The 12,710-nt window shown below is 48.4% G+C and overlaps 1 protein-coding gene across 1 annotated transcript in view; it reads left to right on the forward strand.

Moving 5' to 3' along the window:
- SORL1 (sortilin related receptor 1) overlaps window positions 1–12,710 on the forward strand; it is a 164,547-nt gene that overhangs the window by 127,601 nt on the left and 24,236 nt on the right. The window contains exons 31-38 of the mRNA XM_068989373.1: window positions 128–283; window positions 2,019–2,168; window positions 3,880–4,011; window positions 5,499–5,625; window positions 5,788–5,957; window positions 8,477–8,589; window positions 8,841–8,945; window positions 9,751–9,823. Of these exons, the coding sequence (XP_068845474.1) occupies window positions 128–283; window positions 2,019–2,168; window positions 3,880–4,011; window positions 5,499–5,625; window positions 5,788–5,957; window positions 8,477–8,589; window positions 8,841–8,945; window positions 9,751–9,823 (1,026 nt within the window). The remainder of the gene's footprint in view (window positions 1–127; window positions 284–2,018; window positions 2,169–3,879; window positions 4,012–5,498; window positions 5,626–5,787; window positions 5,958–8,476; window positions 8,590–8,840; window positions 8,946–9,750; window positions 9,824–12,710) is intronic.

Here is a 12,710-nt window from a genome sequence, read left to right on the forward strand (position 1 = left end):
CCCCCCACCCCACTACCCCCCAGCTGTGCAGCTAAACCTGGGACATCATACTGGCCTAGGACGCGTCGGGGTCTGAGCTCAAGCTTCCTGTGACATTGTGGGTTTCCTTGTTTGGTGTCTTCCCCAGATTCACATGTTCTTCCCTCCCCCACTCCCGGGCCCTCCACATGTCTGCCCAACTACTACCGCTGCAGCAGTGGGGCCTGCGTGATGGACAGCTGGGTGTGCGACGGATATCGAGACTGCACGGACGGCTCGGACGAGGAGGCCTGCCCCTCGCCTGGTAAGTATGGCCCCAGCGCTGACCCGGGGCACCTGCTTCAAGGAGAGGACCTTTGAGGCTGCACCCTGGGTGCCTGCCCTTGGGGACTCTGCTCTGTGGCCAGGATCCTTCTCACCTCAGAACAGGGAGATCCCTGGGCACTCAGAAGTCATCTTCCCTCACTGCCCTCTGTATCCGGCTGACCACCGTGGCTGCTTCCTCTCCCAGGAGGTTACCATGGGGATTGTAGGGCAGGTCTCTGTATTAAACTCTCCTAAATCTCTGGTTTACTAGTTGGCAGCCATCCTATTAAAAAAAAAAGGGGTAAGCAGTGCCATCTAGTGGCTAAACATGGCAAGGCACCTGGAGGTCTGTGCTTTCACCTTGTTGCTGGAAGCCCATGGATAGCCAGGATAATCGTCAAGGCGCCCCCGTAACTGCAGGCAGAACTGTGTCTTTTTCTCAATAGGTTTCCATTTCAGAGTCAGTTATAATAAGAGAATAGATCATCACTTGCCGCGGTTTATGTAATTCTTTTCAGCAAATTCCTGGATCCTTTAAGGCTGTTTTTATCCCATCTCTTCTCTGTTTAAAATCATGAGTGGTGGGATTTCCCTGGCAGTCCACTGGTTAAGACTTCACCTTCCGATGCAGGGGGCTCAGGTTCAATCCCTAGTTGGGGAGCTTAGATCCTACATGCTTTGTGGCCAAAACCCAAACCCAAACATAAAAAACAGAAGCAATACTGTAATAATTCCATAAAAACTTTAAAAATGGTCCACATCAAAAAATCTTTAAAAAAAAAAAAAGTAACTTTTTAAAAGACTCATCACTGGTTTCTGCTTGTCCTCTTGTCCAGAAAATAGACCCTAACCCTTGAGTCCTCTTTTCAAGGCCCTGTTTGAGCCCTGTTAGACCCTTTGTGCTTGCCATGACTTCTCACTTCCAAACGCTGGGGTCCTCAGTTGCTGTGGACAGACCTGCCTCTTGTTTACTTAGATTCCTCCAGCAGAACTTTCACCCTGTCCACCTTGATGTTGTCCCCCTTCTTGCCTTCTGTGAAGCCCACTGTCCGTCAGGGCAGACAGAAGCATGGGATGCCAATATGCCATCACTCTTTCTCGCATTACAGCATGTAGAACAGCCTGTAGGGAATCACTTGGGTTGTTTCTAAAAAGTGTAGGATGTCTTCTGTATTTATATATATGTTTTCTATATTTATAAAAATACAGAACCAGAATCTCTGCCTGGAGCCCAGGAGCTCCCCCTGTGAATGACAGGTTGACTGATTGTCTTGTGGGGATAGTGAGGCGGGGGAGTGGGGAGTCTCACTGCTGCTTTAGCATCTTTCAGTGGCCCCCTTATATAATTTTCACCCTTTTCTCTCCTGGCCAAAGGATACCATTTTCCAGTCTGTTTGCAGATTCTGTGAAGTTGGTCTTAATGGAGCTTAGCTTTCTCCCGTGACAGCCTAGGGCAGAGTCCTCTCTGCTCTGAAGTACCTAGCCGCTCAGCCCTGTCTGTCAGCTTCTCAGTTTCCCAGGTCCTGTTGGCTTTGTCTCCGTCAGGGGCTTCCCGGGAGAGAAGCAGGGTGAGATGCTTGTGTCTTAGCAACCTTCCATCTTCACCAGAGCTCACATGTCTGTTTGGGTTCCCGTCGAAATTCCCAGAGCACCAGCATCCCCAGCACGTCGAATAGGTTGCTGTTGCTGGCCTCAATACTAAAAAAGTGAATTTTAAAAACCTTTTCTTCTAGCCAATGTGACTGCTGCCTCCACTCCTACCCAGCTCGGGCGGTGCGATCGGTTTGAATTCGAGTGCCGCCAACCGAAGAAGTGTATCCCCAACTGGAGGCGCTGTGACGGCCACCAGGATTGCCAGGATGGCCAGGACGAGGCCAACTGCCGTGAGTGGTCGGCAGGGCCATCTGCCCCCGGGGAGGCTCGAGGAGACCAGGATAGCTTGTGCTTGTACTTTGGGTCTCATATTAATAAATTCTGGCCTTATGCCTCCATTTTAGAGATAGGAAAGTTAAGCTTCAAAGAAGGTCACCTCGTCCGCAGCAGATTGGGGCATTTACTTAGTATTTTCTTTGTACAAAACCATGATCTTCTCATCATACCATGTGGAAAGTTCTTGTAGGGAGGAATACTCCCAAAACAACACAGAGAAATTAAATGGGGATTAGCGTAAAATCCTGCACTTACGTGAAGAGACTGAACAAAGTGGACCTTTGGGACATTCAGATAACAGGGCAGGTTGAAACAACACTCATCAAAATCATAGTAGGAACGTCTGAGCCAGATAAGTACGGTAAGAAGAACATTAACCATAATTAACCAAGAGGAAATGAAATAGGACCTTCCTCTTGGGTGAGATTAATTCATTAATGGGTGTTCTTTAAATAAATATCTTTTGCCTGTTTCAAATCTGTCTTGTACACAAGGCAACCGCTTGGTTAAGGGGCTTCAAATCAAGATGTGCTCTATCTACAGTTTTCCTCAATCCATTAATCGGATAACCCCATCAACAAAGGAAATGAGATTAGCATGACATGCCTCTTCTCAGAGAAGCTGGCCCCTGAAGGCTACTACATTGTTTTAAGTGCCCATTAATCATCTGTTAAGAACCAGTTTAAGAATTTTCAGACAACCTTATTCCCAGTTTCTAAAAACCATGTTTCCTTCCTTTGAAAATATTGAGATGTTTCCTAAAGAAACGTCAGACATCTTTCAGCTTGACTATTCATCTGTTTTTTGATTATATTTTACCACGTTCTTAGCAAGTGGAGGGGTGGTAATTCTGTGATGGGGATCTTGGTATTTTCCATAACAATCCCCTCTGAGCATAGAGTCCTTCCCTGACTCTCCTGTATAATATCCCCATCACTCTCTTCCAGTTACTCTCAGTATATTTCTTTGTAGCCCTATCACTGTCTAAAATAATGTATTTGTTTGTTTACTTGTTTGTTTGCTCTTTCTCTCAGTAAGCTCTGTGAGGGTAGGTCCCTTGTTTCACATATCACCATATCCTTAGCGTCTTAAACAGTATCTGATTCATGATAGACCCTCCCTTAAAGTTGGATGGATGGATGGATGGATGGATAAATGGGTGGATGAATCCCATCTTGGGCTTCTGAGGCTGTTCACTAGTGGTTCTAAAACCTTTTCTGAGGGCTTCCCTGGTGGCTCAGTGGTAAAGAACCTGCCTGCCACTGAAATGTGGTTTTCAGAAGTAGGTGCAGTGCCTCAGCCAGAAAACAGGGTTATCTAGTTCTAGAGCGGAAGTTCTCAGGGCTGGCCCGTTCTGAGGAATCACTGTGGAGCTTTTAAGTGCTGCACGTGCCCAGTGCTGTGTTTCTGCCTCAGTAGGCTTGGAACAAACCTCTGTGCTTCGCGAGTTCCCCAGAAGACTGTAAAGACCCGTTGTTAGTAGACTCTCTGCTGTTGGACCACCACCCTGGCTTAGTGGTCTGTTTGGCTTCCTTTTCGTTTGGATAGAGTCATTGTATGGAGCATCGTGTGCATATTTGCATGGGGCGGGGAGCGCTAGTTGATGAGTTCCCTTTCCCAGAACCTGGGAACGCTTTGGTGACTGTGGACCCTCGCGTGTTGCAGCCACGCACAGCACTCTGACCTGCACGGCCCTGGAGTTCCAATGCCAGGACGGTGAGGCCTGCATCATGCTCTCCGAGCGCTGCGACGGCTTCCTAGACTGCTCGGACGAGAGCGACGAGCGCGCCTGCAGCGGTGAGTGTGGCCCCCCAGGACCCCTGGCTCATCCTCCAGCCCGCGGGGCGGGGGGGCCCAGGGCAGAACCTGTTGAGCTTTGGCTCAGTCTGAACAAGCTAAGATTCTTGCTCACTGTTGGAGCTCCAGAGGAGGCCTGCCCCACCTCTGATACGGCCTCCAGCTCACCTCGCCCCTCTCAGGGAGATGCTGGTCGAGACTGGGGTTTTCATTTTGTTTTTTGCTTTAGTCCTTGCGTTGGTGGGCTTCCCTGGTGGCTCAGACAATAAGGAATCTGCCTCTGCAATGCAGGAGACCCAGGTTCGATCCTTGGGTTGGGAAGATTCCCTGGAGGAGGGCATGGCAACCCACTCCAGTATTCTTTCCTGGAGAATTCCACAGACAGAGGAGCCTGGCGGGGTACGATCCACGGGGTCTCAAAGGGTAGGACACCACTGAGCGACTAACCCATCACCAGCTCGTGTTGAGGCATTGTTGCTCCTGCAGTGCCTCAGGCCTTGCGGTGGGGTGAACTCCATCCTTGTGTCTGAAATGCATTTAGCAATCTTTTGGGGGCCGTTATTACAGAAAGCCACTGACTGCTGCTGCTGCTGCTAAGTCGCTTCAGTCATGTCCAACTCTGTGCGACCCCATAGACGGCAGCCCGCCAGGCTCCCCTGTCCCTGGGATTCTCCAGGCAAGAACACTGGAGCGGGTTGCCATTTCCTTCTCCAATGCATGAAAGTGAAACGTGAAAGTGAAGTTGCTCAGTCATGTCCGACTGTTCGCAACCCCATGGACGGCAGCCCACCAGGCTCCTCCATCCATGGGATTTTCCAGGCAAGAGTACTGGAGTGGGGTGCCATTGCCTTCTCTGATGCCACTGACTGGGTGGCACGAAAGCAGCAGAAACTTATGTCTCACAGCTCTGGAGGCTGGAAAGCCTGACACCGAAGCCCAGCAGATTCGGTGTCTGGCGAGGGCCCACCTGTTGGCCCACAGACAGCCGTGTTCTCCGTGTTGGCCCATGGTGGAAGGAAATGCTCTGGGGTCTCTTTTATGAAAACACTAGCCTCACTCACGAGGGCTCCGTCCTTAGGACCTAGTCACCTCCCGAGGACCCGCCTCCAATACCATCACGTTGGGGTTGAGGCATCAGCATGTGGATTCCGGGGCACATAAGCCTCTCAGTCTCTAGAAGTCACAGATCCTGCCGTGACAGTGTCCCTGGGCTTGTGGTACTCTCTGCTGAGAATCAGGCTTGTCTCAGTGCAGACAGGGAGGTGAGATGCAAGGAGAAATATCACAGCTGGAAATTCAGGAGACCCTGGGGAAGGGTGGACAGGAAGGGTTGGACTCTTTTTTTTTTCCTGGGGTGTTTTAAGATGATGGTGGCCAGACCACGCAGAGCCCAGCAGGTCTGCCTGCAACCAAGGAACCTCCTGTGTCCTTTGAAATGCAGAGATTTGTAAGGTATCACTTGCTTTTCCCCCCTTTTCTCTCTCTAGAGGAATTAAATGTATACAAAATACAGAATCTTCAGTGGACAGCAGACTTCTCTGGGGATGTAACTTTGACCTGGATACGGCCCAAGAAGATGCCCTCTGCTTCTTGTGTGTATAACATTTACTACAGGTGGGTCCCTTCTTTGCCTCAGGAGAATAAAAAGATGTTTTTATTGCCACCGGGTATTCCATAAACTCTGGTGTGTGCACCGAGCAACTCCGTTGATAGGTTCAGACATCTTGGCCACCCCGTGCTGCTTTGATGCGATGCTGTCTTTGTTCTCTTGGCCAGGGTGGTTGGAGAGAGCATATGGAATACTCTGGAGACCCACAGCAATAAAACGAGCACAGTATTGAAAGTCTTGAAGCCAGACACCACGTATCAGGTCAAAGTCCAGGTCCAGTGTCTGAGCAAGGTGCACAGTACCAACGACGTCGTGACCCTGAGGACTCCCGAAGGATGTGAGTGCCGCAGGGACAAGCCCTTCTGTGGATTTGCAGAGTTTCCCAGGATGCTCAGGGACAGGGCAGCCTCACTACATGTGCCGCCTTTGTGCCTAAGCTTATAGTCCTGGCTGTCCCTCTCCTTATTATAGCACATAATTTTTTTAAAAAACATAATTCTGAAGTGTAGTTGATATATAGTGTTTTAGGTAGATATACAGTGGAGTGATCGAGTTACACATGTATACCGCTCTTCTTTTTCAGAGTCTTTTCTGTTATAGGTTATTACGAGATCTTGGCTATAGTCCCCAGTGCCGGACAGTACGTCCATGTTGTTTATTGCTTCGATTATGCCCAGCTCTTTGTGACCCTGTGGACTGTAGCCTGCCAGGCTCCTCTGTCCATGGGGTTTCCCAGGCAAGAATACTGGAGTGGGTAGCCATTTCCTTCTCCAGGGGAATCTTCCCGATCCAGGGATTGAACACGCGTCCCTTATGTCTCCTGCATTGGCAGGTGGGTCCTTTATGACCAGGGCCACTTGGGAAGCCATTTTATGTAGAGCAGTGTATATCTGTTAATCCCCAAAACCTCATTTATCCCTTGATCCCTTTCCCCTTCCATAACCATACATTTGTTTTTGACATCGTAACACAATTTTTTTTTTTTAATTGAAGTATAATTGACCCACAACACTGTGTTGGTTCCAAATGTATGACATAGTGATTCAGTATTTGTGTAATTACAAACCTATCACCATGCATAATGTTTTTCTCTCTTAGGAAGTTAATTTGATCTCCCCATCCCTGCCGTTTTTTGCATTTCTTATCTAATTTCTGTCTCTGCCTTCCGTCTCTAGGTATTTCCCAGTATTTAGTGCTTAGGAGATCGGTATCATTAACATATGAAGCATGTCAGAAATATTTTGGGCATACTATAAAGAAATTTACCAAAGCTCGAGGGTTGTAGAGTTCCCTACTTCCTCCCTTCTTCACAGTAGTTGACGTTGGGTGACTGTGCTTGTTCCCATGACCTTTGCTCCCCAGGTTTTGTGAACTTTTCATTCTCAGTAGCCGTCAGAACCATGTTTACATTTGGAGATGTTAACATGAACTCATGTTCATCTTAATGTGCACGCATGTGGGTACACATAAAATCTTTATAGGTATATGTATCTGCACGAGTTAGTATACCGCAGGCATCTCCTTGTTTCCTCAACTGGGAAGTCCCAGGAAAACTTTGATAGCGTTGAGCACACCTGGCACTCAATCAAGGTTTCTAACAGCTGTTCTTCAGTAAAAGGATACAAGGCTCCTTGAAGAAGTCTAGGCCTGGGGAAGGAGATCTAGAAGATGGGCTTGCCAGGAAGTGAGGATGTACTTATTACGTGAAGGCCACCAGACAGAAAGACAGATATCACATGATAATGCTTATATATGGAATAGAGAAAACTGGTACAAATGAACTTATTTACAAAGCGGAAATAGACACACACACATAGAAACCAAACTTATGGTTACCTGAGGGGAATTGGAGTTGGTGATGGACAGGGAGGCCTGGCGTGCTGCGATTCATGGGGTCGCAGAGAGTCGGACACGACTGAGCAACTGAACTGAACTGATAAATTAAGGGTTTAAGCAACTCTAGGAGATAGTGAAGGACAGAGAAGTCTGGCATGCTGCAGTCCATGGGGTCACAAAGAGTCTGACCTGACTTAATGACTTATGACTTAGCAACGTACGAACAACAAACAATAAATTAGGAGGTTGGGCTTAACAGACACTACTGTATACAAAACAGATAAACAACAAGGACCTAGTGGATAGTACAGGGAACTATACTTCGTATAATGTAATAATCTACAGAGGAAAAGAATCTAAAAAATACATGTATATGTATGTGTATGTACATATAAAAATATACATGTATATATATGTTTCTCTGTGTGTGTACACACACACCCCCACCCACCCGCACCCACCCACGCCCACACCCCAGGTGGCGCTAGTGGTAAAGAACCCTCCTGCCAATACAGGAGACAGAGATGTGGCTTCCGTCCCTGGGTTGGAAAGATCCCCTGGAGGAGGGCATGGCAACCCACTCCAATCCTCTTGCATGGAGTATCCCATGGACAGCAGCTATAATCCATAGGGCCTCAAAGAGTCAGACACAACTAAAGCAACTTAGCACCCACACACATACATGTAAATGTGAGAGTTCAGGGCAGCTGCCTTGAGAATCAAAACCTCAGCCTGGAAGCCCAGGGCCAATGCTGACTTAACCTATCCAGGTGATTCTGTCCTGCAGCCCTTAGGAGCCCCCAGCCTATGTCAGACTCTCTGAACCATTGTTGGTCTGATGGGTGGACAGCAGGGAGGAAAGATGTTCCATCAGCGGGAAGACCAAGCTAACACCCCTTTCTAGCGCACAGTTCCCCTGCTGGCTCTGGATTCTTTCTCGTGTGTTTTTTAAGCTCAGGGAAGTTCCTCCAGTTGACAAGGATGCAGATGGATTTTAACCCCATGGGCTTCTTTTTCTAGTGCCAGATGCCCCTCAAAACCTCCAGCTGTCACTCCACAGGGAAGTGGAAGGAGTGATCATGGGCCACTGGGCCCCACCCGTCCATACCCATGGCCTCGTTCGGGAGTACATAGTAAGTTCCTCCCAGGAGTGGGCAGTGCGTGTGGGTGAGCGTGGGAGATGGCCGGGTCTCCTGGAGCAGAATCATGTTCTGTGTGACGCGGACTTGGTTTGGAACTGCCTTATAATCATCCATCCGCTGGGACATTTTGCAGCCCACCTTCCCCTCTCTCCTCCTGCCTTTTTGTAAGGTGTTATGATGCCCAGACCTTTGGTACCTGTTCATGGTATAGTATTTTTATTTTTATTTTTCTCTCTCTTCAGGTAGAATATAGCAGGAGTGGTTCTAAGACGTGGGCCTCCCAGAGAGCTCTTAGCAACTTTACAGAAATAAGGAACCTACTGGTCAACACTCAGTACACGGTCAGAGTGAGTGTTCGCACAACGTTTCAGCTGTCTGGCTGGGTGGCCTGGGATCATGGGGAGATGGTTGCACTTTCGTGAGAACTCCATGCCTTCTTTTACGAGGTGCTGACTAGTGGTCTGCTCAATACCCAGCCCCTTGCTCTGGGAGCTCATGTTTTCTTTTAGTCTCTCAAATCAAGGCCACATAGAGAACTCAAATCAACCTTCACTCAAATAACTGAGAATTGATTATGAATGCAGCTCTTCCAGCTGTTAACCCAGATATTCTGCTAGCATTCCAGTTCCAATTTCTTTTGCACCCACCTCTTATCTTTAGCTGCAGGGAGAGCCAGAGCTGTGATAAGTGGCATTTATGAAATGATCTTCTGGAGTTCTTATGAAATAGATTGTCAAAATCTTCAGTAGAAAAAAGAGCCTGTGCACAACATGTTTGGAGACCATCGAGTGCATTCACAAGCTCCCTTACACTGAGAGTCTCATACCTGTGTATGGTTATGCATATATATGGACGTACACATGCACGCGTGCACTCCCTCTCACACCCCTGCCCTTTAGAAAAACTTTGACACCTGTCAATCAACAGAAATTTCATAATTTCAGCTTTGTCACAGTTCCCTTTCCCCAGGTTGCCTCCTGTGCTCTCTTTCCCTGTCTTATTTCCCTTGCAGGCGCCTCAGACTATCTCGCATCCTCTGTGTGTATTTCTTCCCCCCATATTGCCAAAGCCTCACCTCTTTTGCCCACTTGGGATTCTCGCTGTGTGGCATGTTGCCTTTATTCCATACTAATTCACACTCTGATTTGAAAGGTGGCTGCGGTGACCAGTCGTGGAATAGGAAATTGGAGCGATTCTAAATCCATTACCACCATAAAAGGACAAGGTAAATGATTCCAGCATTTGCAGATTTAGAGAAGATAGAAACCCTTAGAAAAAACTCTGTGTGATTGGCAAATGAAGACGCATAGATCAGAATAGTTCACACAACCTCCCTCCCCACAACAGGTAAACTTCTCTGGGTGTCTCTGCTGTGCTTAGACATGAAGTCTTTTGGGGGGACTGTTGATCATTCCTCCTTCTATATAGAACTGGGCATACAGGTGGATTTCTGAAGGCCACCATGCCCGGCTCTGCTTCTCAGGGGGAGTATCCATGACGTAAGGAGTCCTTCTTTCTCAGCCAAGATAAAGATGGTCTTGTTGTTCATTTCATCTGTGGGGTGCTGTAAGAGAGTGCCATGCCTACACTCGTTACTGCCCTGGGGAAGCCACCAGCAACACGTAGGTGGCAGTTTCTGTTTTTCTATCGCTGTTGCTAAGTCGCTTCACTTGTGTCCGACCCTGTGCAACCCCATAGCCGGCAGCCCACCAGGCTCCTCCGTCCCTGGGATTCTCCAGGCAAGAACACTGGAGTGGGTTGCCATTTCCTTCTATTGCTAGAGCTGATCAAAGTCATGGACCTGGAAGGCTGTCATGCCAGCTGCTCTGCGTATGCCAGCTTATCTCATTGAGCCCTCAGAGCAACTATAACGACAGATAAGGGAATGGAAAGGTTGTGTCATTCGCACGTAGAGCTGGGGTTGGAACCTGACCTGCTGACTCCGGAACGTGCGCCCTGAACCCCTGCAGGGCCTGCCTCCTGGGCGGGGCTCCTCGCTTGGCACGTGTGCCTCACATCTGCTGCCACCCCGTCCTCGGTGTGGAGTTAGGAGCCGATGAAATCCCGGATGAGTGAGTGAACCGAAGCAAGTGAACGGAAGGCTCTGGTGCTCAGTGGGAGACGCACCAGCTCATCTTCCTGATCTTAGCCTTGGCACTTTCATTTCTGGATTGGCGGATGGGTACAAAAGCTGGAAATGCCACCAGGAATGTGATCGAGGGATTTTGCTTTAGCCTGAGCCTGTGAGAAATAGCCTGTGGGTCTTGAAGAGTCACTGTCTGGTTGCCTTTAAAAGCATGGGGTGGTTGAGATCAGCGCAGGGGCCAAGCTGAACTTGGTGAAGCCAGCCAGTCCGTGAATCAGGGAGATTGTACATGTTGGAAAATGTGTGCTGAGTTCACACTTCCTTAGAGTTGTGTTTTGTTTTCTTCTTTTCTTTTTTAGTTATTTTTGGCTGTGCTGGGTCTTGGTTGGTGCAAGGGTTTTCCTCTGGTTGTAGCAAGCAAAGATTACTCTATAGTGCTGTGCTTGGGCTTCTCATTGCAATACCTTCTTGCTGCAGAGAATGGGCTCTAGGGTACGTGTGCTTCCGTTGTTTGAGCTCTTGGGCTCTCGAGCACAGGCTGGATCGAACCCCTGTGCTCCTGCATTGGCAGGTAGATTGTTTACCACTGAGCCACCAAAGAAGCTCCTCCCCTAGAGTTTTGACTGTGGTATTATTTTCCTCTGCGATCAGTCAGAACATACTGACCATACCTACTGAAAAGGAGGGACATTGGGAAGTCATCAGACAAACAGGTAGCATCTTGTAGTCCTCATCACAGTTCACACCTGCATTTGAAAATCTCAGTGATTAGGGGTTGCTGCTCTCAGGAGACCTGGGTTCGATCCCTGGGTCAGGAAGATCTCCTGGAGAAGGAAATAGCAATCCACTCCAGTATTCTTGCCTGGGAAATCCCATGGATAGAGGAGCCTGGTGGACTGCAAGGCCATGGGGTCTCAAAGAATCGGACATGACTTAGCGATTAAACAGCAACCACAATGATTTTTAGGATGAACCTCAACTCCTCATATGTGTATTGCTTAGAAGGCAACTGTGTGCAGAGTCAAAAAGCGTGTGTTATGATCTCTGTGTGACCTCGGGTCCTAGTAACGTAGGAAGATGGGATTAGAAACAGCGGGAGCATCACCCAGGATCACCACCGTCATAGTGGACACAGTGGGTTAATGATGACAACAGCTGCCATACTTTGAGCACTGCAGCAAGCACTTTGCAGACTGTTTTTATAGGAGTTTATCTCTCCTAGTCCTTATCAACCCTGTGAGTATTCTCACTCTTTGGGTGGCTGAGGACACTGGGGCTTGAGGAAGACGGTGCTGTAACTCCCGCCACTATGATTATCACCCAGGTCAGGTGAATAGCAGCACCTGAACTACTTTGCTCTGAGCTGCCTGCCTGCAACTCCTAATACCCTTCCTTCTGCATGCTGTATTTTCCTCAAGCCCACTTTTATTGAACATCTAGAGAGACTCCTGTAATTTTGAACCATCTCTTTGCCTCCAAGTCTTAGCTACTCCTTTGGGTCTTTCTTGCCTTGCTGATATAAAAGGCATATGTGCTGAGAATCTAATCCATTTGAATGTTATATTCTGATGAAGCTGACCCCATCAAGCCCTCTTAGGTCACACCTGCAGGACACTGCTGGGTTTCTGGTGGGTAGACATTCAAAATGATCAGCGTGGTGCTGTTCACTTGAGTCAAGAGGAATCTTTTTCTCTCTGCTACCCTTTCCCTGCCCCCTTAGCTCCCAGGCTGAGCTCTGGTGTTTTTTTTTTAAATTACATTTACTGATTAGGCAGTGTGGAGTCTTAATTGTGGCACACATGATGTTCTGTTGGGGTGCACAGATTCCCTAGTTGCAGTGTGTGGGCTTAGGTGTTCCGTGGCACGTGGAGTCTTAGTTCCCCGACCAGGATTGAACCCACATCCCCTGCATTGCAAGGCAGATTCTTAACCACTGGACCACTCAGAGAAGTCCCAAGCTCTGGTCTTGATGAGGATGCCAGTATCTCATCAGGTCTTTAATCTGTCGTGGGTGGGACTTTACCGG

This window comes from Capricornis sumatraensis, chromosome 16 (assembly GCF_032405125.1).
Source record: "Capricornis sumatraensis isolate serow.1 chromosome 16, serow.2, whole genome shotgun sequence".
Classification (NCBI taxonomy): domain Eukaryota; kingdom Metazoa; phylum Chordata; class Mammalia; order Artiodactyla; family Bovidae; genus Capricornis; species Capricornis sumatraensis.